The sequence below is a fragment of the Ostrea edulis genome, chromosome 8, assembly GCF_947568905.1.
Source record: "Ostrea edulis chromosome 8, xbOstEdul1.1, whole genome shotgun sequence".
Taxonomy (NCBI): domain Eukaryota; kingdom Metazoa; phylum Mollusca; class Bivalvia; order Ostreida; family Ostreidae; genus Ostrea; species Ostrea edulis.
Genome location: NC_079171.1, coordinates 28,879,511 through 28,905,558, shown reverse-complemented (window position 1 = coordinate 28,905,558; position 26,048 = coordinate 28,879,511). Strand labels below are relative to the sequence as shown.

At 35.6% G+C, this 26,048-nt stretch overlaps 1 protein-coding gene across 1 annotated transcript in view; it reads left to right on the top strand.

Annotated features, from left to right (window-relative positions):
- The first annotated feature begins 345 nt into the window (after positions 1-345).
- The window catches only part of LOC125661189 (uncharacterized), a 29,050-nt gene continuing 3,347 nt past the window's right edge, over positions 346-26,048 (top strand). The window contains exons 1-15 of the mRNA XM_056147319.1: positions 346-462; positions 846-884; positions 1,507-1,694; positions 7,762-8,051; positions 8,181-8,303; positions 9,725-9,952; positions 10,061-10,146; positions 10,328-10,469; positions 11,881-11,942; positions 16,239-16,589; positions 16,676-16,804; positions 20,678-20,880; positions 21,460-21,743; positions 22,451-22,591; positions 22,774-23,055. Coding sequence (XP_056003294.1) covers positions 874-884; positions 1,507-1,694; positions 7,762-8,051; positions 8,181-8,303; positions 9,725-9,952; positions 10,061-10,146; positions 10,328-10,469; positions 11,881-11,942; positions 16,239-16,589; positions 16,676-16,804; positions 20,678-20,880; positions 21,460-21,743; positions 22,451-22,591; positions 22,774-23,055 — 2,520 coding nt within the window. The 5' untranslated portion in view covers positions 346-462; positions 846-873. The remainder of the gene's footprint in view (positions 463-845; positions 885-1,506; positions 1,695-7,761; positions 8,052-8,180; positions 8,304-9,724; positions 9,953-10,060; positions 10,147-10,327; positions 10,470-11,880; positions 11,943-16,238; positions 16,590-16,675; positions 16,805-20,677; positions 20,881-21,459; positions 21,744-22,450; positions 22,592-22,773; positions 23,056-26,048) is intronic.

Here is a 26,048-nt window from a genome sequence, read left to right as displayed (position 1 = left end):
CAGTCCTGATAAATTGCAATTTGTATTTCACAACGTTGAATTATCACCACACCTTGTATTGTAACCAATTTTGTGACGTCAGAAATCATTTAAAGTGCTGATTAAGTCCGCTACAAGTTAAATCACAACAAAACAAATTCTGGTTTTAGATACATGTACCCTTTATATGTTGGTTTACACACACATTTTCATTTTGTATATACATGTACAAATGGGCATTTTTACTCGGCGTCCTGAAATGCACTTCAACGTCTAGTCAGGTATTGTTATGTCTTAATTTAAACCTTCTCAATGAAACGAGACGGGTACCCCGGATTCTCACCTTTGCACGAGTATCTAATTGCACATCTGCCATTATTGTGCACATGTAGGTCAAATCCGGCGAGATTTTAATAACGTCGTTTCTCCAGTTGTTGTGCGTTTTTGAAAAATTGGTGTTTGGGATGTGCTACAGACAAATAAGTAAGGAATACTTTAAGTATTAAATATTGACAATCTGCCCTACTTGATTAATTTTACTGTGCACGAACAAGTACAGGTTATATGTAAGATTTAAACGCATAACATTGTATGCATTTACTGTAGTAGGAGTTCTTTGTAAGGTCGACGTTGATGTGCATACCATATATTGGAGTCTACATGTATATTTGTATATATTTCTATGGCTATGTAATTAAGATGGGACTATGGAATACACAATCATGATTAATTTTACCATTTCTCTTTAAGCACAATTGTCACATAGCTTTGTTTCAACCGTACTTTGCATTCAGACGCTGTGAAAGATGTCGAATCCACCGGTTTATTTTATTTTAATCGTTATGTGTATTATCTTATTTTTACAGATGAGTGACGCCGCACGTACCCAGAGCAATGCTATCCAGGTATATTTAGCAAGGGTAGAATTTAACTTTACATTGGTGAATGAAAAGATAACTGTTTGGAGTAGTATTGATTTATTATTTAAAATACTTTATGAAGTTTGCTGATATGGTTTAAATACTAAATGCTTATGTAGGAAAAGGAGACAAGGTATGTCCAAAATTGTGAATTTATCAAACCCAGAGTATTGCCTCTAGGGCAGGTCCAAATTAGGCATATTGTATTAATGTTACATTTATTATATTACCTAAAGCCCTTCATCACTAAAGTCACTTTCGAGGCCATTTTAAAGAAACGTGTTCTTAAACCTTATGCATGTACCTTTATGTTAAATAAATTTCAAAGGCCTTGGAACTAGTGATACATATAATTAATACTCAGGTGAAATCAGGTCTGTGTAACCTGCGATACATAGAACTAATATTCAGGTATTCTTGTGAACCTCTTGATTTATCCATTGTTTTACACTACGGATGTTCGTCAGAAAATATCTCTCGTCTATATGAACCCGGTTTTCCCGTATTTGCTTTTTACGGTACGACCAAGAGAGCTCAAAGGTGCCCGGATGTCGAAAGTATATAAAGTATGAAAACAAATTTATAGTTGTGAGTTTTTGTTCCTTAGGACCTACTACTCATCAAATGTGGAAAAGACCTTAAGTGTCGCCCATGACCTTACAGCCATCCTAAATCAGACCGACTTTTCACTGGATCTGCAACAATATCTGTCAAAAACTCATCCTCAGTATCACAATGTCTTGGAAGAGATACAGAGGGATATTTTGTCAGATGGAGTTAGTATTCTCGTGGGCGGTAAGTCTGTTTACCCGATTTACTGGTAATTGACCATGTATTTATATGATTGATTGTATCTAGACCATAGGCCAGTAACACATTCCTTCCCCCCTCTAGGGATTTGTCTATGCTATGATTTTTTGAAAGTGTGTATAAAATAAAGGTAAATGAATGCTGTTTGATAAATTTATGTTGGGGCGTTTTCAAGATATGGGCATTTGAATTTATACATTTTTTGGCAAATTCAACATGGCTGTTAAGGTGTTCCATACCGCATTAAAGACAACACATTGTAAACACAAACAACGGGATAGGGACTTCCCAGAGAGGACATTTGTGAAAAATATGTATAAGAAATAGAAGATAGTGTATTATGGAAAGTGGTACATATTTTTAAATGTCTACAAATTCATATCTTACGAAATTATACAGTGTATACTACATTCCCAAAATAACATGTACCAATTAACATGTTCAATACTAAATAAACAGTATGAAAAATGGTTCATTCCTAAATAATATAATCCACAGACCTTATCTTTATATGATATATATATATATGCAATCTTGAGTTAGTAAATATAACTTTCAACATAAAAATCGTTGTCCACATTTCCAAGTCTCACACGATATATCAAATTATGGAAGCCCATAAATATATATAATCAATAAAAAGGAAGCATATGGATTACGTTTGAGTATACATTGCAAAAATGGGGGAAAACCCTGATAAATAATGGCTCGACTATTGAGAATATGACATATTACAAACAATAAACTAATTTATGAATAATTTAGATTAATGAATTGTATTAATCTACAATTGTAAAATACATAAATATATTGTCATATGTAATATTGATCACCTTTTCAATTTTCAGCTTACTTATAAAGATGTCACATAAGACAGAGTCCCATGAATAATAAAGGCATAGGTTGTTTACTAGCTTCAAATTGTGCCTTGCATGGTTTCTATCGCTGGTGTTATAATAATTTACAAATATTAATCAGTTACTAGAAGTAAAACTTGAGCATTAACGAAGTTGCGCCGAGTCAAGTGAACTGTAAGACTAAGAGACGTTCCCCCAACCTGTGTTCACTATCGACACTTTCCCCCGTCCATAAATGTCTGTTCTGTAATGAAGAAACTCAAGTACAAGGAAAAAACACAAATTTGTTAAGTGTGTGACAAAAACAGTAGAAGCCATTTTGAAAAAAAAAAACTCTGCATACAATAAAAGTGACCATAACACAATAAATTAGTTGGTTGATTGTATATTGTTTAACGTACTGCTCTAGAATTTTTCGCTCATATGGAAGCGTCACCATTGCCGATGAAGGGCTGCAAAATTTAGGCCTATGTACTTGGCGCTTACGGCCATTGAGCAGGGAGGGATCTTTTTCATGCCACACCTGCTGTGAAACGAGACCTCGGCTTTTGCGATCTCATCCAAAGGACCGCCCAATTTAGTCACCTGTTACGATAAGCAAAGGGGTACTGAGGACCTATTATAATCTGGATTCCCACGGGACAATGGTTTTCTTGCCCCATTATTTGCCTCTTACGGAAAGCAAAAGGTACCGAGGACCTATCCCTTCTAACCCAGATACCCAAGGGACAACTATAAGTAAAGTTCAGTATATTGATTTGGTTGCTAAAGGGGGAAATGTTTTATCCAACCTGTAGAAAAACATACACTAAGTCCGATGATCTAAACAAGTCAGAACCTAAAATTTATGTAATTCTTGAGCAACATAGAAAGGCATTTGATTTTATCCGAATATGTGGAGATAAATATCGTGTAGAATTATGTGGTTGAAAGTATGACAAATCTCAGAGAGAGATACTTGTCATTTATCCCGATTCATATAACAATGATTACAAAACTTGAAACCTAAATAAAAAACACAAAGAAAATTTGGTAGCAAAATTGAATTTCGGAAAACTCCAAAGGCGAACTTATACAATCTGCATGTGTTGCTACTGAATTGAGTCTGCATTTGCGTTAGCTCTTTCAAGTCAAATAAACTTCTATGATCATCAACAGGCAGATTTCTGACTGCCACAAAATTGCCATGCAATAACTTACCATGGCCACCTCTCCATCATCTCTGAATACATGTGTATATAATATCTCATTGCATGTCTCTCTCAAGTCGTATCAGACAACCCATCTTATTTTCAACGGCAAAAAGGTTTCCCAAATCGTACTTTCATGACATATGTGTCTCAGCTGTGGTTGTCAAATGGATATTACCTAAGCACCTCACGTCTAAAATGACTATGCACCATCTGACGAGAAGTACTAAGTTAATTACACTATCAAACATGTTATGTCACTGTAGATTGGTTGATTGTATCTTGCTTAACATCCCTCTCAAGAATTGCTCACTCATAATGAGACGTCACCAAGACCGGTGAAGGGCTTCAAATTTAGGCCTTTACTCGGCGCTTACGGCCATCGAGCAGTGAGGGTTCTTTAGCATGCCACACCTACTGCGACACGGGGCATCCGTTTTTAAGGTCATCTCCGAGGACTCGTGACATTCACACCTGATGGCGAGCGTTTGGCAATGGAACTGTCACTACCTGTTTTAACAACTTGGGTTTGTCGCGGCCGGTTGTAGAAGTTACTCACAGACTCAAGAGTTTGAAACTACTATTTGCAATGCGATTACAAATTCTGGATTAATATTGCATGCAAGAATATCTCTTACTAATATCTCAGTAATCCATATACTTCGCTTTAATGTCAAACAACTTGATATATAAAGAAGGGGTTAAGTTCTTTAATGCAAAATACATTTTTGCTAATGTCCATATGGAGTTTGTAAGATTCCCGAAGTTTTTCCATTTTTAAACAATACTTTAATTACAAATTTCATGAGTTTGCCCCAAAACTTGAAAAGGTCCCCTTGCATTAATGTCAAACAATCTTTTTCACAATACAAGGGTTACATACTTTCAAAAAATAATTCTCTTCAAGGGTCCATATTATTTATAAATGATCTGAAGAACTTTTCCTTTTTGAGGCGATTTATAAAGAAAAAATCATGTTTTATTTAGCCCCAGAAGTCGTAAACGTCCCCAATTATTTATGCCAAACATCTTGTCAATCATCGGGTTACGTAAGTTTACATAATACTTGTGTGTAAATGTCAATGACATCTATATCGGATGTGAAGAGGTTTTTTTTTTAGTTTTTGGCTATTATTTTTACAAATTTTTGCTTTTTGCCCCCAAAATATAAAGATCTCAATGTTAATGTAAAACTTATACGGTACCAATTTTGATGCACCAGATGCGCATTTCGACAAATAATGTCTCTTCAGTGATGCTCAACCGAAATGTTTGAAATCTGATTTATAGTTAAAGGTTACAGACTTTCAGAAAACAATTGCTTTCAAATGTCCATGTCATCTATATAGGATCTGAAGGATTTCTTTATTTTTCGTCGTTTTTTAAAGAAAAAATCATGTTTTAGCCCTAAAACGCGTAAATGCCCTCACTTATTTATGGCAAACAACTTTATATATAAACCAAGGGTTATATTCGTTCAAAAAATACTTGTTTGCAAATGTCAATGACATCTATATCGGATCTGAAGAGTTATTCCAGTTTTTGGCTATCAATGTTACAAATTTTATGTTTTTTGCCCCAAAACTCGTAAACGCCCCCACGTAGAAATGTCAGACAACCTGATTTATAATCTACGGACTATGTACTTTCAAAAAATACTTGTTTGCAAAAATATCTAGGGGGTTCCCCATTACCTTTACTAGCCCATGGTCTAATCTTGCTTAACGTCTCGCTCGAGAATTTTTCACTCATATGGAGACGTATTTATATGAAAAGGTGAAGATAACGAACAATGATGAATCTCATAACTCCCAAAAGGAATACAAAATATATAGGGCTCACGGCGGGTGTGACCTGTTGGGCAAACACGGACCCTGAATATACTGGAGGTGGGATCACATGCCTAGAAGGAGTAAGCATCCTTTGCAGACCGGTCATGTATATGTAATACCTTACTAGAATCCTCACCCAGGGGCCAAACATTTAAGAATTTCGGTAGAATTTTCATGATTATACACACAGTTTATCTACTATATGTCTCCAAGAGAACAAAATTTTTAGAGATTGCTTCATACATGTATATAAGTACATACATGTATGTATGTATTCCATTTGCTTAATATTAATTAAAATAATTAATTACATGTACTCAATAAACTTTCCTTAAAAATGATATTAGAAAAAAGAAATTGCGGAGGTAGAATAAAATGGAAATATCCAAATATGAGGCTTATGTAGTTTGCTTTGTAGTTCAGGATTCGGACATATATATCGATATAGTGTATGAACCTTATTCAAAAAGTTTGGAGTCTATAATGTAGTTAAGTTTAGACGTATTTGTATGCTACACAACATAACGAACATGTGCAATTTCTGATATTGGTATATATACTTCTATTCATGTTTGTACGATATTAGAAAGGTGGAAACATAGCATATGGTCTTTTATTATTAATTTAAATTACGAGAAAATTAATACAGTTTTTCTTTTCTTCACCTGCATTAAAGGGAGTTCCATTTTGGGAATAAGTTATAGTTGAAGGAATCCTCCCTCTGTAGAAAAAAGAGTGTAAGACAGATTCATTATGTTCAGTGATCTGTATGTGTTATGAAAATGACATAAATGAGTTTTAATGATATAGGATATGAAATATGTATGTCCCGGACTCCACATTGTGAATTGATCACAATTCGTTATTTTCGTCTCTTCATATGCAACTATTCCTTAAGGATCCGGGTTGGAATAGGTTCTTAGTACCCCTTGGTTGTCGTAAGAGGCGACTAAATGGGGTGGTCATTCAGATGAGACCGCAAAAACAGAGGCCCGGTGTCACAGCAGGTGTGGTACGGTAAAGATCCCTCCCTGCGCAAAGTCAGATTAATGTCCGGAAGTTCATACGCGGGTATGTTAAGGCAGGTCATTTTTCATTTATGCACGTAAACTGCATAATTTTTAAAATCTGTCTTACACAGAGAGAGGGAGCTACTAACTCTTAAAAACTATTTTGGTTGTTTACATGAGAACATGTTGTATCATAACAACATGACAAACATGCGCTTCCGTATGACGTCATCGCATGACTGTTATAAATAGATCATGGAGCTACCTTAATAGAAAATGTAAAAGTAACACATTATCCCAAGATTTAAATATTGGTCTAACTGGCGATAATGACGGTAAAATACCCATAGTATATCAGAATTACTGATAGAATCCTACCATTTTCAATAAGAAATAATTATTGAACATTTAAACACGAAACCATCTAGCCCATGCGCCCATATTTTACACTTTGCACTAATGCTATGCAGTTTTCTTTAAAAGTTTTCTTAACAGACGATTGTATCAGTAATTGCCGTGTACATTAGTTTATGACCTTTCAAACGGTGTATAAAAAGTCTCTAAAAGTATGAGGCCTAATGTGCTACTTTTGCAGTTTTATTTCAGTCTGTGACAGAGGAAAATCGGATCGACATGCTAAATGGAATGTTTTCTCCGTTAAACAAAATTGTCAATGAATGATATCAACATACCTTCTTAATATCAATAAATTATCAGCGTTTCACATATATATTCCATATATCCCATGTCATATATTTCAAATACTCCACATTTTGTCGATATTTGCATGCACACATAAACAAATTCCTTGCATGTGTCAACGTCATTCGATGTATAGTCATGACGTCATCGGTTTACTTTCCTATCGATTAGACGGAAATTACACAACAGCAGTATAGCATTTCCAATTTCGTTGGATTTTAGTAGCTGCATGGTTTATTTTATGCATAAATAAAACTTAAATAAAAAATAAAATCGGAATTTAATATATACTTAGTGATATTATGACGTCACATTGTTCCGAGGATTTTATCCCAGTAAAACTTTTCATAACCTGCCTTAACGTACCCGCGTAGTTAGTGTTTAAAATTGAAACATGGACTCCTGAAAGGGCAAACCTACCATAAACAGGAACACTTACCGCATATTTTTTTTATAAACAGGTGAGCGATGCGAGGCTAAACATCAACTTTTATCCAGATTTTGTGGTGATTTGATCACAATAGACTCCTACAGAAAAATGAGAAACGCCGATATTGTGATTAAAGCTGGAGACGCCCCTGGGGTCAAAGTTTTCAAACGAGGACAACAGGTTCATGGCCTGTCTTGTAGGGTTGAAAATACTCAAAAGGATGAGCATAGGGCAATCAAAGAACATTTAAATTGCATGGCGGATGATGTATCAATTCTTCGAGGCTGCTATGTTGAAATTTTGAAAACAGAAAAGTCAAAGGTACGTATAGTATTTAATAATTATGACGATTCACAAACTGCTAAACAAAAAGTTGATTAAATACAGTCTGTAGATACACAAAAATAGACCGTGCTGCATGTACCTAATATTTATTCTCTGTGATTCCAGGTGAATGCGACGTTTCTAGATGTTCCTGATGATTTAGGCGGATTGGCAATTATAAAGGATTATTTGAGGCTAACAACCTGTTTCATTTTCGTCGTGGATATCAGCAATATTAACGATATTCAGGTGAATTTTTATTGGTACACATTTAAAAATATCTAAATATGGATTCAAATGATGTTTCAAAATTAGAAACTAGATTTATTTATGAAGTTTCTCTGCAAATTTCACTGTTACACTATTGGAGCTTCTAGAATAAATTTAAATTTGCAGCAGTTGAAAATTTAATGATGTTCCTACGCTTCACGTTTTATAAGCATCTGTTAATGTTCCCAAAAATCCATGCTTCAATGCGAATATTCATTAGTTAAACGGTTATGAATATTTAGTATCTCAGATAGGATATCTCGTTTTAGAGTCACATGATCATATCAGTCACGTGACTTAATATTCAGTGCAGGACAGATCAATCGTTCTAAAATTCACTGACAAAGATGACGGGAATGACCTTAATATTTCGGAGATAACGATGACCAACACACATTACTTATTATTAAAATTATAAGACTTTGTATCTTCCTCTTTAAAAATCAAACATGACATATTTCTCCTTAGCTGGTCTTACACCTGTGTCGAGTTGTTGTATACATACGATGAGTTCTTTGAATTTTGTATAGATGCGCATTCATCACGATTTCCGAGTATATTATCAAAATCACCTTAGTGCAGATTTTTGAAAGGTGAAGATAACGAACAGTGATCAATATCATAACTCCTATGAGCAATATAAAATAGAGAGTTGGACAAACATGGACCCCTCGACACACCAGATTTGGGGTCAAGTATCCAGGAGGAGTAAGAATTCCCTGTCGACCGGTCACACCCGCCGTGAGCCCAATATTTTCATCAGGTAAACGGAGTTATTCGTAGTTAAAATCAGTGTGCCAAATCCGTCTAACAGGCGGCATGAAACACGTCAAACAGCATTCGACCCATTGTTGGGTTGTATTGGCAAATTAAATCGTTATAACGACCATAAGATTTGCAAAATGCTGTCTTTAAACGAGACTATTGAAATCCCTACACCATTAACTTTGTCAGTAGCCTGCCTCGATTTAAAAACTGATCATACGCAGAACAAGCTCTTGCGTATCGAATCCGTTGAGAGATAAAAACACCACATGTAGGTGATAATGGAATTTTGCTATATAACTATGGGAAGTTCATGATGGAGAAGTTGAAATCATCCCGTTTGTCATGAATTAAAACCATAGACTTACACGATATCGGTATAAGCAGAAAACAACCATTTGACAAGCCGACTTAAAGATTGATAACGGTAGTGAATAGCGACAGAATAATTGGACATTTTATCCGCAGTACAGTTATAAAGGCTTGTATTTTGACATCGCATTGTGTTAACTGCACTTGGGAAATTTTCTGTATCTTTCTATGATTTTTGTTCGGAGAACTTTATCTACACTGCAATTCCTAAAGTTGCTGATTCATAAAAGGATTGTTTATATCTGCTTTTCATAAATCTCCAGAAATCAAAAAAGGTCCTAGGCAATATTATATGGAAACTGAACAACATTACGCCATTCCATGCTGACAAAGTCATAGTTGTTCCGAAGAAACAATGGAGTAGAAAATGTGAAACGCTTTCTAATACAATCCGCCCACCGCGTCCCAGAACTGAAATATCTACCCTGGCTATCACAGACGTGATGCCTTTCATCAAAGTGGAAAATGTATTTGATCTACATTTACTCAAGGTTTGTAAATGAAAGAAATAATGATGTATGAATACATATAATGCCATGTAATTGGATTCATTTAAATTCATCTGTTTAAATTATATTGTCATCCAATGGTTTTTTCAGGACATTACTCAGTTTGATAATTTTGCCGATCGAATCAAGAGAGAGCTTCTATTTGGTGAAGACGAACACATGAAGATCCATCTTCAGTAAAGTGTTTCATTATTGTTACAGTGACATTTCAGACTGAGAATGGGATTGAAACTTGAAATTATGCTATCTTGTTGACTGTAAATTGACTTTACGAGTTATCGTTCGTAAGTCAACAACATATATCACAGAAAATTCTCAAAGACAAAGTAAGAATACAAAAATATTAATTATTGTTAGATTTCTGCGTGGACTGGCATGCAAAGCTATCAAAAGCATATGTGTAAAGGAAGGACTCCTTCAAGCAGACAACCCGATATATGAAGAGAAAATACAGAAAGTCTCCAAGACATTGTCTGATATTCAGCAAGGATATTCTAAAGTAAGTTTTGATAACACTAATTCAATTCTACATATTACATTTCAATACAGTTATAGATAATTCAAGGAACTTAATCTATTCTAAAGAAGTCCTTTGATAAAGTTACATGTAAAACCAATCCACATCACTAAATTGCAGTTCATTAAGGTTATACAAAATGAAAGGAACGCGTAGAACAGAAATAAAAACAAAACATACATGTAGTAGGTCACTTGAATTACCTAGTCTGCGTCCGTCGTCGTTCGTCATCTGTCAACAATTGGACATTAACAACTCCTCCTTGATAACTATCCTTCCAGGTATGCAAAATGAAGGGAACGGAAAGCAGAAATGAAAACAAAACTTAGTAAATCACCTGAGTGACTTAGATGATGTATTGTTATTGGTCTGTGTCAGTCGTCGTCCGTTAGCAATTCAACATCATTAACTTCTTAGCAACTACCCTTTCAATTTTTTTCAAATTGAGTATGAAGCATCTTTCGGACATAGTGGACGTCAATTGTAAATTTCAGGATTCCTGCCCCAAGGAGCTCAGAGGTGATACAAAAACTGTCCAAAATTTCTGAATTTATTTTCTTTACATCTGCACATCTATTTAAGAAAGAACTAAATGCATAGTCATGTAGAATAGGAAGGAATCTACCAAAATTGTATTTCATGATCCCTGGATAGAGGCTCTTACTATGACATATAGTGTGTATATGTAAAACTTATACGGTACCAATTTTGATGCACCAGATGCGCATTTCGACAAATAATGTCTCTTCAGTGATGCTCAACCGAAATGTTTGAAATCCAAAATAACTATGAAGTTTTGGAGCTCAATATAGGCAAAAACAGCGTGCCAAAAAACATCGTAAACCCAATTTATACTAAATTGAAACGAAATGGGCATCTAGAAGGAACAGGTAGTCGTTTATTAAAACTGTAAATTTTATGATCCCAAGAGTAGGGGTTTTGGTACAATTGTTGGGCCATATTGAACTTTCCGATAACTACCCTTCCAATTCTTTTATAATTAGTAATGATGCATCTTTTGGACAGGGGAATATCAATTTCAGGAAACATGTATCCTAAAGCCGGTTTGGGCTCCAGGGTAGAATTAGAATAGTCAAAGTAATTATTGATTTAATTATTTCAAAGACCTCTTTAATTTTACTGATACTGTATAAAAATCAAATGTATATTGAAAACTGTACCAAAATTGTGCATTTTGTGACCCGAGTTTTCTAAATCTTGGGTGATGCCCAAAATAATGCTATAGTGTAAACACATTCACTGACACGTTCTACTTGAATGGTGAGTGAACGGTGAATGCAACTTAGTGAACAGTGAGCAAACGGAGTGCAGAGTGAACGGTGAACGCAAGATGAACTAGATAAAAAGTTAAGTATGCGTTTTTTATTTGAAGCTCAGCAGGAGATCAACTGCAGATATTCAAGATGTTCTTATTGAGGTGACAAAAATGGTGAGGTAAGAAAAGATAAATGGTTTTTAGCGTACCTTATTCTGATCGTCGGCGTCTGTTGCTGTCAGCATTAACTTGTCATATTTTCATCTTTTTCTCCAGAATCACTAAGCCAATTTCTATTCAGAAATAAGATATCATTTTTTAGTCTGAAGGGCGTCATAGTAATTTGATCACTTACCAACTTCATGTCATGTCCCAATAACACTCAAAAATGATATTTTATTTCTTATATTTCTATATTGATTTGTGTTCTTACCTAGCTTCCATGGTTATCAAAATAACGATCGTACAACCCAAAATATATGCTTCGTTAGATTTTTATCGAAAAAATAATGAGGAACATTATCTAAGAGAATATAAGATATAAATATTTAGTTTAGAAGGTGTTACACCTCAAATCGTCGCCCGTCCCAAATCGTCGCCGGCGACGATTTTGGGTTTCTTATGAAACACCTCAAATTGTCGCCAATCCTAAATCGTCCCCTCAAATCCCAAATTGTCGTCCCCCCTGCTGGAACTATTTGGAAACATCATTTACATATAAACTGACCCTGTTTCTTCTTCTTCTGTGGTCCAGCTATGACCGCTAAAGGTTCTCTGCATCCTATCAGCAAGACATTGTAATCTACTTCGTCTTTTACTTGTTCTGTTGTATAATTATACCCCCCGTAACAAGTTGGGGGGGGGGGGGTATACTGGAATTGGGTTGTCCGCCTGTCTGTCCGTCCGTCCGTCCGTCTGTAGACGCAATGGTTTCCGAGCTCTACATCATTATCCTTTCCACCTGCCGTCACCATATCATACATATGGACTACCCATGGGATGAAGATGTTCCCTATCGATTTCGGGGTGAAAAGGTCAAAGGTCAAGCGCACTGGACATTGAAGTAGCAATATGGTTTCCGGGCTCTAAAGCGTTATCCTTTCCACCTACAGTCACCATATCATACATATGGACTACCCATGGGATGAAGATGCTCCCTATCGATTTTGGGGTCAAAAGGTCAAAGGTCACGCGTACTGGACATCGAAGTAGCAATATGGTTTCGATATAAATTCTTTAACGGCTTTTTTCATCGCATGGAGATGCTGTGTTCCTAGATACCTTTTGGATCATAATACTGAAGTTTTACCTATTACCAACACCCTTTGGGAGATTGGGGTAACGGGGGTATTCTTAGTGAGTATTGCTCACAGTACCTCTTGTTTTTTTTTTAAATGATTTATTATGATCGCAGTATTTGTTATTGTTGTTTTGGTTGGTAGTGGTGTTGTTACTACATTTGAAGAGTTGTATTTGTTGGTGGTGGTGGTATCATTGTTTTTTATATGATATTTTAGTCCAGTCCTCCAGAGAGAGAGAGAGAGAGAGAGAGAGAGAGAGAGAGAGAGAGGATGTGTCCGACAAATCATTTTGTCTTTTGTTGTATGGTCATTCTGCTAATCACGGAGTTGTTAGGTCTTGTGCACCGCACATTTGTTAGTGACTGCAGATTATATTAGATTACACCTGTTAGCCACCGTTTGGATACTCGTTTGCTGTTTGGACACTCGTGGAAACCTCGAGAAATAACCATCCTTTCTCTTTATTTTTCAATATTTTGATTTTTTATTTAACTCTCTCTCTCTCTCTCTCTCTCTCTCTCTCTCTCTCTCTCTCTCTCTTTTAAAAAGCCCATTTCAGCTTAATCGGTTGACAAACACCATAGTGACAGTCGAAAATAGTTCACTATGATTACAGTTCGCGGTGTTTTGAGCTCGTGATCAAGATATTTCATGTTACGTGAAGCACATGTCAGGAACACATGTAACCCACATATCGGTTCACAAACACCAGAGATATTGCAGTGTTGATGAAAATTGTGTACAGTTCGCGGCGTGTTAAGCTCTCATTCCAGAATTTTCATTTTTGGGGACGCATGCCAGAGGGTCAATTGTAATCTACATACAAAATTTCATCCCAATAGCTTGAATAGGTCGACAAACACCAGCCCAGCGATATAAGTAATGGTAGTACAATCTTGTCCCAAATCGTCGCCGCGGGTTGGGGCGACGATTTAGGGTGCAACAAACCCTGTATAAATATTATGTTGCGATGTTTTAAAATTTAGCTTTTTTATGGCATTGCATTGGTAGATCCGATATTTCCGAAAGGAAGGGGTGGTAAAAGTAGAGTATTAGTCAATATATTCGGCTATTTTGGGTGCCAATTCGGACTTTTAATCGCACTAGTTCTCTCTCTTTTTTAAATTTGCTGTGAAAAGACTGGGTGGGGGTGGGTCTTGATCCCCCACTTCATTGTATTTAAGCAAGAATGCAGGTGAAAGTACACGACGTTTGAAGCGGCGATTGTATTCATACGCAAGACACGTGACCAACTTCATATTATACGAAATTGAATGTAAATTTGATTAATATTATCATGAAAGGTGAAGATAACGAACGGTAATCAATCTCATAATATGTCATGTCATATAAGGAAATACATTGGCAAATGTATGATTTATTGATTGTATCTTGTTTAACGTCCCTCTCGAGAACTTCTCACTCATATTATGGAGACGTCACCAAGACCGGTGGGCTTCAAATTTAGGCATTTGCTCGGCGCATAGGCCTTTGAGCAGTGACCATTCTTTGGAATGACAGGAAACATTCATTTTAAGGTCATTTCCGTGGACTCGTGACATTCACACCTGATGCCGAGCGTTTAGCGATGAAACTGTCACTACCTGTTTTAACGGCTCAAGTCTGTCGCGGCCGGGATTCGATCCCCGACCATCCGCATGTGGAACGAACGCTCTACCTCTAGACCACCGCTGCGGTCTTCACAAATGTATATACAAATCATCCTTGGGTGAAGGGATCCAAGTTTATTCAATTGAATAGCCATGTCCTCTTCAACAGGGGGATAATAAAGAAAGAGAAAAGTATAGTGGGGTGATTTTCTCAAAAACTACAGGGTCTGAAAAGTTGAAATATATATCTGAAAGTTCCTAACATAGAGTAGATTCAAGTTGTTCAATTCATAATCCCCTAGGTTAGGCCACAATTGGGTGTCGTAGTTTTACATAAAAAGGTGAAGATAACGAACAGTGATCAATCTCATAACTCCAGTAAAGAACTGAGAAAGCAAACATTGGCATCTGGACATACATGTACAAGTAGTGGGATCAGGTACATGTACCCATGAGGAGCAAGCACCTCCTGTCGACTGATCACACCCATAGTGAGCACCAATTCGTCATCAGGTAAACGATTGATAAATAGGATAAATCTTTAAAAAGCTACTATGGAATCATTGGGCCAGAAAAGCAGAATTTTCGTACATAAATCAGAGTTTGAATCCTGGTCCACGGGGATAGGATGGGGCATTAAAAGAGATTAAAATTTTATCTCCTGATATGCATGCATAGGAAACATTTCAAAAACCACTGGGCCACAAAAGTGGAAATACTGACATATAGTAGATTTAAGTTTGTTCCAATCATAGTCATGTGGGTAGAGAGGAGTCACCATAGGGAATCAAAATTTTACATGCTGATATATTGGAAAACATTTTATTCTTAAGAACTAGTAGGTCAGAAAAGTCTAAATTTACGTGAAAGCTTTCTAAAATAGAGTACTTCACTGTTGTTCAAATTAAGGTTCCCAGCATAGGGCTTGGCCACATTAGGATATGAAAGTTTGATCAGAAAATATACAAGAAATGACTAAATTCTTTTTTAAAAGAAATAGCAAGGTGATATACGAATTCAAATACAAATATCCCCAAGATATATGGATTTAAGTTTTTAAAATTCTAATGACTATTTTAGGCAGGACTTGCATAGGTCTTTGACCTTGTGACCCCACCTCTAGAATATCCATGTAATCGGTTTGCCCAACTCTTTGTTTTGTATTCCTTATAGGATTTACGAGATTGATCAATTTTCGTTATCTTCACCTTTCATCTAGATAAGTGAACAGTTTTCGAATTTGACGTAGAACAATATATATGTAGCCAGGGGATGCTTACTCCTCCTAGACACCTGATCCAGCCACTGGTGTGTCAGTGTTTCTGCAACTATCTATTTTGTATTGCTTGTAGGAGATTGGTCACTGTTTTTTATCTTCACCTTTCATGTACAAACTACGAATTTATTAACACCCATTTTATATCATCTGTATGTAATTGACACTTTATGTTTACAGATATATTGGACGAATAACTATTAATGTTCGCTTTGCATCTTACGAATTGTGTATAAAGATGTTCCGCCAAATAAAGTCATATTTTATATTTGGTATATATGTTTATAGTACAGCAGAGGATTATGACGTGACAGAACCGGAAGATCAGTCGATAGATATTCAGCTTCCTCCAGAATGGACTGTAAAATCCCCTGAAGGAAGGCGGGAAATATCATTGAACAGAGTTGTGGACTCTGCGACTTTGAATGAGTTATCAGCATTAGATCTTTCAGTCGTCGTTGATTCAGATTTCGTAGACCCCGTTGAAGACAAAGCAGACGTTACCCTGAACCCAGAGAGAAAACAATCTAGCGATACCATGGAAGAATGGAACGACTCTGTTGAAAATGTTGCAGATGCAATATCGCAATCAGTGCTCGATCTGAAGCAGGCCGTGGAAATAAGCGAGACAATGACGCAGTAAATATTAAATGATTTTCATATACCGCTATTACAAGCTCTGTGTAATGATATTTTAAAATTGTTTTAATTTGTTATTTATTTAGAGAGGGGACTCCTAATGAAAAGTTTCAATTACTTTCGGCTTTTGTGAATCAACTCTTGACCATTGAAGACATTGAGAAGGAGCTTGAAGGCGTTCAAGATAAAGCGGAAGTACTTCCTGACATAGAAAGGTAGTAGTACAAACGTTAATGTAAATTATGAGAGGTTCAGTAAGGGTTATGAAATGTTTTTCTTCGATGTGTGTGTGTTAGTGCTGTGCTTCTAAATCACCCGAATTACTAATGCGACTTATTGCAATCTGTCCATCACAATTGCACATTCTTCACTTCTCAATAACTGTTTATGTAAATGTTTAGAAATTGTTTAAAGCCTCTTTTGAGGAAGAGGAACCCAGATTGTTAATTTCATGATGTTTGCTTTTCAGGGCCCAAAGAACCTGGGTGGAAATTGTTTAAAATTTCATATTTCTCAAAGTAGAGGAATTCTGTCCTCAAGTCCATAAATGATAATATAATCAAGTCCAAATTTTGAATATTTATATCGTAAGATTAACTTAGCACATATGTTTCTTTTGAAGGACTGGTTTATAAAAAATAAAAACGCAAACATATTCTATTTGTTGATGGAAATTATTACAAAACTCAGTGGGATTCGAAATTTCAACTTTCGTTTATTCTCAGTTTCCGGTTTTGAGGCCAGGCCTTGAAAAAGGCAAACTTATTTTATAATGGTACAACTACATTTCTTAGCAAAGCGTTTGATTTGATTTGCATTTTTGCAATAAAGAAAGATAATACTTTGCTACCAGGCCTTATTGTGTCATGCACGGTAAAAGGTCCCTGCAACCTACTTGTATGATAATGCCGTTTTTCGATGTGTATTTATTACATTCATAGAAAATTACAAGAGGTCCATTGACTACATTGCTCACGTGAGTCACTTTGGCTCTCTCGTTTTTCAGCTTTTTTATTTTCAAAAGATTGTTTTGAACAATTTGTATTCTCATAAAATTTTGAATCTATATTGTGGCCTAATCCAAGCCCCAAATGATCACAACATAACTGAAAATGAATTCATGAAAAGTGAAAATAACGAACAGTGACCAATCTCATAACTCTACAAGCAATACAAAATAGATAGTTTGGCAAACACGGAACCCTGGATACCTCAGAGGTAAGATCAGGTGCCTAGGAGGAGTAAGCATGAAAGGTGAAAATAACGAACAGTGATCAATCTCATAACTCCTACAAACAATACGAAATATATATTTGTTCAAACACGGACCCCTGGACTCACCAGAGGTGGGGATCAAGTGCCTAGGATGAGTAAGCATCCCGTGTCGACCGGTCACACCAGCCGTGAGCCCTATATCTTGTTCAGGTAAACGGAATTATCCGCTGTCAAAATCAGTGTGCCAAGAACGGTTTAACAATCGGCACGAAAAACGTCAGAAAGCATTTGACCCAATGATAGGTTGTATTTTCAAAGTAGATCGTTATAACGACCATAGAATTTGCGAAATGCTGACTTCAATCGAGACTGTTGAAACCCCTGTACCATCAACTTGTTTGTCAGTAGCTTACCTCGATTTAAAAACTGACTATACGCAGAACAAGCTCTTGCATATTGAATCAGTTGAGATATATAAACACCATATGCAGGTGATAATGGAATATTGCTACATAAATATGGGAAGTTGACGATAGAAAAGCTGAAATCATCCCTTTTTCATACAGTTGAGTTGTCAATTTTCCGTTAATGTCTATTTTCAAGAAAATATCTAAGTATGAAGCAGAAGTGGACGACTCTGTGGTGTCCTTTATTTCGAGTTCACAGGGATATATCAAATCGGCATATGAATGAAAGTTATTATTGTTGATAGACAAAACGTCATCGATATATCGAAATGTCGAATTGAAGGCTACAGCGAGATATTTTTTCTCCTCACGTAGAAGGTTTTGAATAAATTATGCTTCATATTAATATAGAAACAGTTCAGCTAAAAAAGGAGCACACTTCGTGCCCATGGGAATTCCAACAGACTATAACATATAACAAGAGATATCCCAATACCAATATGACTAATACGATCATGCTGTTCTTGATAAGACCAAGGGCAAAAGCTAATGGTATGATATCTTGCCATAAGAAATCTATATACATGTGCCATATATAAAAGCTCTATATCTTAGATAGTTCAGGAGATATTGAATAGATCATCCAGGTCAAGGTAATATACCAAAGTATCCCACAAAGAATATATACACAGACTATGAAAGATTCACCTTAAATTGTTAGGTTATATTATGTTTTTAAGAAATGTGGGTCAACACCAGAAGATAAGATACGATTGTATCACAATTTTGTCTTAAAGAATCCATATACAAAATATGAATTATCTACCTTGAATAGTTCCGAAGATAAAGACAGTAGAGATTATTCCACATCTGCGTCGTGCTTAGATAATGTGTTGAAAATAAATATTAACGGCAAATAAACAATTCAACTTTATGTCGAACGGGATGATTTCAGCTTCTCGATCGTCAAGTTTCCATATTTATGTAGCAATATTCCATTAGTACCGGCATAATATTGACGATGGAGAAGGTGAAATCATCACGTTTGTAGTTAGTTTCGCAATCGCCGTTAACATCTAATTTCAATAAAATATCTAAGTATAAAGCAGAAGTGGACGACTATGTGGTGTCTTTTATTTCCAGTTCACTGGAATATATCGAATCGACATATGAATGAAAATTCTTATTGTTAATAGATAATACCGTATTGTGGGTTTATTCCGTGGGTCTAAAATTTGGCGATTTGCTAGCGGAAAAGGTACGCTAATAATTTTAGTGGAATAAATTTTGGTGGACAAGGAAGAGTTTTCTCTCTTTCAAATACTGAAGCCGCAATTGAAAGCATATCTGACGATTAAAATTTTGACGGAAAGCTATCTAACCGCTAAAATAAGCCCAAATTATAACCCTGCGGGGAAAAAAACAGCTATACGGTACGTCGTTGATATATCTAAATGTCGAATTGAAGGCCACAGCAAGAGATTTTTTCTTCTCATGTAGAAGTTTTTAAATAAATTCTACTTCATAGGAATACAAAAACAGGTCAGCTAACAAAGGAGCACAATTCGTGCCCATGGGGATTCCAACAGACTGTTGGAAGACCTAATCACCAAAGATCGCGAAGATATTGTCATTGAGGAACTCCAGCATATTTTTTATTTCAACTTCAGAGTACTTGTGCATGGAATCAGAGTGGCGTTTAACAAAGTAATTCTTGGAATACCGATCACTACATAGGATGTAAAACTTATACGGTACCAATTTTGATGCACCAGATGCGTATTTCGACAAATACTGTCTCTTCAGTGATGCTCAAGCCGAAATATTGGAAATATTGGAAATCCGAAATAATTATTTTGTAAGAACTAAAAAAAAAAAAAACAGAGTACCAAAGACTGGAGTCTTGAGATTGTTCACTGATCGTTATCTTCGCTAGTTCATATTAATGATGAGTACAACATGAAACGGAATTATGTACTTTAATGACGTTTTGTCATCGGGTGGGAGGATATGAAGTACTTGTGTTCTTTCCATTCTCAACCCATGTTGATGTCGCTGCTCGTTATCACATCTGTCAATGCCGACATTTCAAAATTCTTTAAAAAAACGCATTGCAAATTCTTTTAAAAAGTTTAAGTTTGCTTTAAAAATGTATGATGAATTGTTTTACCGCTTGTAATTTTTTTTTCTCAATATTTTGATTTTAATCATAAAGAATTTTCATGCGATTTTTTGGTGTTATCTTAGCTACATTAATCATTCTAATTCTTAAATTCTGTTCTGTTTTCCTTTCTGCGTTTTAGCAAGAACATGCGGTATGATATGATTCTTTGGAGCCCTTTCTGACATGGATTTAGGCAAAAATTGATGTCAATAAGTAATTTTATATTTCAGTACCCTTTACATTACAATATTAAACATTATCTTTACCATTATAGTTATTGTCTATTCTATATTTTATGAAAGCTTTGTCGAATCCAAAATCACCTTCTTAGAGGGACAAGAAAGACTTAGCCGTGTATACGAATCATTGGAAATGATCATTTTGTTAAATGAATATGACACTGCCCTGAAGCAAGAACTGGAACTTGTGTGCCCAAATTACAGAACGGTTCTATCGACAAGAGCTAAAGATCTCAAAAGAACAGACTCGTCTATAGTTGTTGCAGGTATGACAAAAAGCCAGGATACTTTATCACGCACTGTCATCTGTCATAGGTTCGACAAAACATTAGCTTAGTGAAGATAGAAGATAATCCGGGGGTGGTGGTGGACGTTTTTTTTTTAATCTAGAGATGATTTGATATAATGGAATGCAACTTGTGTGTCATTGGTATTTGCTGTAAATAGTGCTACCTGACAAGAGTAGAGAATACATAATTAATCACTACAACAACTACATGTACCTTTACTTCATCGTTGGAAATATCGGTGTAGAATTCAGCTGTAAAATCTTGAACTAGTTTTATTTGGTTACGGTTAAGTTGCATTTATGATATGATTTTGTGAAGGATAATATCTACAATTGTTTCGAAGATAAGACGAACTGACAAGAATTTCCACGAGAGTTGAGACAATCGCACGGCAAATGATCATTTGCTTCTGTACACAGTTCATTTGTTGACACAGGGCTTGTAGTATAAAGAAACGATAGATAAACATATATTGCAATTGTACTTTACCAAAGAGTATGGAATATACAATACAAGGATATATTTGATATGTTTCTTTGAACTCTTGTATTAAAGGTGAGACAAATGCAGGGAAAACGACTCTTCTCAATGAGATCATAGGGCGGCCTATACTCACCTCGGACCACTTATCAAACACAGGGCGAGTGTGTCGTGTACGAAATTCACAGAAAAGGGGGATCCGTCTTTACACAAAAGATAACCAAAAGATTCAAGAATTCTTTATTGACAAAGCGACGGAACTTCAAACAACATTAAGGAAATACTGTGAGAAGAATGAAGAAATGCCACAGGAAACATTTCATTACGTCGATCTTCTATTCCCAGTGGATGTTCTGAAAGTAAGTATATGTCAGAATGTTGGTACAGTTTTCACGTTTTTATTTTATGTCTGTCACATTGACCTACTGGTATACACTTTTACTTCGTTAAAACGTAACATGTCATGGTAAGTATGTTATTGTAAAGAACATGAACGTAGGGAACACATATTCATAATGTGACAAGTTACTCCTCTTAGTAACCAGATCCCACCTCTGGTATGTCCAGGGATCCGTGTTTACCCAACTATCTATTTTGTATTCCTTATAGGAGTTATGAGATTAATCACTGTTCATTATCTTCAATTTTCATTGATCACTGTTCGTTATATTCACCTTTCATCTTACCTAGGATAACCTTCAAAAGCTTTAAAGAGATATTTTAAGACCCACTTAAACACATCCAAGGTGATTCAGGTCAGCATAGTGACCCCCCAAATCTTATGTTAAAAGTGTCTAATGATGTTTAAAAATATTTCAGGAGGTTAAAATCATATTTTTGGATAATATTATCCAATCAATCAACAAATTTCTGTATAAATATTTGCGGGGTACAATGTGATTCTATTTTACGCTATTGTTTAAAAGTATGAAATCTTCTGAGCATAATTGAGATACATCATACTTGTTCATGATGTCTTCACTGAAATGTTCGCATGGGTTTGTCCTCCTTGAAAAAGACCTCAGAAATGAAATCATGAAATATTAACTCGACAAATACCTTGTAGGGGGACGTTGTGATTGTTGACACGCCGGGAATGAATGAAGAAGAGAAGGTTAAATCCATGCTGGAGGAGTACCTACCAAACGCCCTGTCCTTTATATTTGTCCTGAATGTGGCGAACGATGGAGGCGTGCAATGTGATCGGGTAGATGTTAATCTGAATCTAATCAACTCTTTTTACTCAATGAATAAATATAATCAATTTATTTCAATTAAAAATTTCAATACTTAAAAGTCTAGTTGAAGTCATGTGTGGTCGACTTCGTGTCTAAAGAAGCGATTTGCTAGGATTATTATGTATTTTGTAATTCTATCTCTCGTTAAAAGATTCCCAAACTGCTGCAACTTATTCAAGAACACAAAAAGGACATGTCGTGCTTCGACGAGCAGGATGTGTTATTCTTGGTCAACAAATGGGACACTGTTGCCATCCCTGATATTTTAGTGGACTCAGATGAAGAGGAGGACGAGCAAGAATTGCAAAGGAAAAACGTAGTACATAGAAACGAGGAACTAGAGAGAATCTGGAGGACTGTTCTCCGGAAAATAAAGGACGTCTGGCCTCTAAAGGACGACAGAAATGCATTTCGAATGTCACTTAAAGAACGGGTATAACGTGCTATCTTTAGCCTAGAGCTACAGGAATTACCTCAGTAAAACCAAAGCAATTTCTCACATTTAGCAATATTCAAATTTGACCTTCATAATAATGGTTTCACATCTCGGAAATGATTCAGATCGCAAATACATTTTCTGCATATGATCATCATATCGGGTGTGGCTTGATAACAGCCAGTTTTAAAGTTGAAACAGCATATTGAAAAAAAATGTTGCTATTACTGGGGTTTCAGCAATCTCGTTTACAGTTTATATTTCGCAATTTCTATGGTCGATATAACCATCTAATATACAAATGGAACATGTCGTTTGGTAGAATGGTGTTTGACGTTTATCATACTAATAGTTAGTCCGTTCTCGGTACACTGATTTTGACTACGAATGCAGTACCCGCAACGTTATTGTTGACATGATAAACGATAGGATACGATACACGCACGATAGGATAGGATTCACGCACGATACGATAGGATACACGCACGATACGATAGGATACACGCACGATATGATAGGATACACGATAAACCTGATAAACGCAAAACCTGATAAACGATCTTCACGATAGACCTGATCTACGCAAAACACGATAAACGATCTTCACGATAAACGGAAAACCTGATAGAAATGTTGTAAATTTAGAAACGATTTAGACAGAACGAAATTTTGATACCTACAACATAATTACATTATGTTGGTAATAATATTGAAGGATTTTAATTTTCATTATATACCTACATTACCGACAATGCGGATTTCTTGTTTTCCGTGTTCTCGCTATGGAAAAAATCTAACGTGGTAATCTATAGGTAACTCAGGAAAACCGCGTTTTCATCGCGGGATGACTATCAGTTAACTGTCCCCGTCGTGGTAACATTTGTTGAAAACATTGATCGGTTTTGTACCATATAATTTCTTTAATCCATGGTCGTACGTTTTTGTTCTTCTTTATTTATGTTTTTTATGTCATAACAGCTACAATAAAACATACCTAAAATATATACAGCATTGAATTCATTATTTGATATCTATATGAATTTTATCAGCCAATGATTCTAAAACTTATATTGTCACCTAATGTTTAATATATAAATTATACAGGGAATTAACTAAATGTAATATAATGTAGTGATATCATGCTTCAGTAGCTTTCTTATGCTAATGTATATTACCTTGAATATCAAATAAAACCAAGTGATATTGTGTGTGTAGTGACGAGGGGGTTATTTTGCATCAAGCTCCAAGTTCACGGCTCATTCAACATCTCAAATTATTTTCATAACGACCACTTTAAAAACAAAAACAACTGCACTACACATGTTAGATATTTTTACACTATGAATGACAATTGATAGTCATAAGTAATTGGAACATATTTATTTGAATTGTTATTTTGTTAACAAAACATAAATAAACTGTTTAAAAAAACATAAACAAAACCCGGCTTATTTTAAATTCGCAATTTTGAAACGCTTAGTGTGTAAAAAATTTAAATAATCATCAAAACCAACATAAATTTCCAGTATCTACACGCACGACTATTGGTACATGTTTACAAGTAAAAAAACAACGATGAGAGCGGAATCGTGCCCAGTTGAGCAGAATTTTGGGGGATGCAACACCCTTGTACCCTTTTAAAACTTAATATTCTAAATGTATGAAATACAATGTCCCTGAGAATGTTAGCTGTGAAAACACGGGTAATACACAAAATCAGATATAAGGACGCTCACAAGTTCAGCAGTTGCTATATAAGTAGCATAAAGGCGAGAGAGAAAAATCGGAAGAAAAAGAACCATTATTAAACTATACATGTATGTGATAAACACTGTAATTTACTGATTTTTCCTTTCAATTCGGAACTCCCTATTTTTCTGTTAGTGTTAATTACAAATAATTGTTTCTAGACAAACAAATGTTATGAACTTCAGATGAAGGATCTTTCAGATTTACTGTCCTCGGTTTGCTCGACAGACCACTGCCTACTTTCCAGACTACAATAAAACTCGAATATAGCGAACACGGATATAGCAAAATTACGGCTATAGCGAAGTGAAAACGATTTCCCCGGCAAATTCTTCACATATTCTGTATAAAATTTCGCGTCTATAACGAAAACGGATATAGCGAATTTACGGATATACCGAAGTAAATCCCTATTCCCCTTGAATTAAAAATGAACGTAAAAATCACCTTTTATAACGAATTTATTTTGTTTATTTTAAACTCTTTGTGATTTTTACCAATCGTTTTCCATTGACATAAAGGATCCACACTTGTTACAAAATTTCTGTTTGTATTTTTTTCAAAAAAGGTTGTTAACGCAAAAAAATACTTACACATGCAAGGTGTAGATAACGAACAGTGATCAATCTCATAACTTCTACAAGCAATACAAAATAGATAGTTGGGCAAACACGGACCCCTGGACACACCAGAGGTGGGATCAGGTGCCTAGGAGGAGTAAGCATCCCCTGTTGACCGGTCACACCCGCCGTGAGCCCCATATCCTGATCAGGTAAACGGAGTTATCCGCAGTCAAAATCAGTGTGCCAAGAACGGCTTAACAATCGGTATGAAACACGTCAGACAGCATTTGACCCAATGCGAGGTTGTATTGACGAACTAGATCGTTATAACGACCATAGAATTTGCGAAATGCTGACTTCAATCGAGACTGTTGAAATCCCCGTACCATCAACTTGTTTATCAATAGCTTACCTTGATATAAAAACTGACTATACCCAGAACAAGCTCTTGCATATCGAATCAGTTGAGATATATAAACACCATATGCAGGTGATAATGGAATATTGCTACATAAATGTGGGAAGTTGACGATGGAGAAGCTGAAACATTTAGGAAATATATTGTCGATATTATTTACTATTCTCGTTAATCAAATTTGAAGTTTGATTGCATTCATTTTATCGTACACTCCATTATTTGTGTAAAGCAACAAGTAAATGACAATTGCAATATACTAC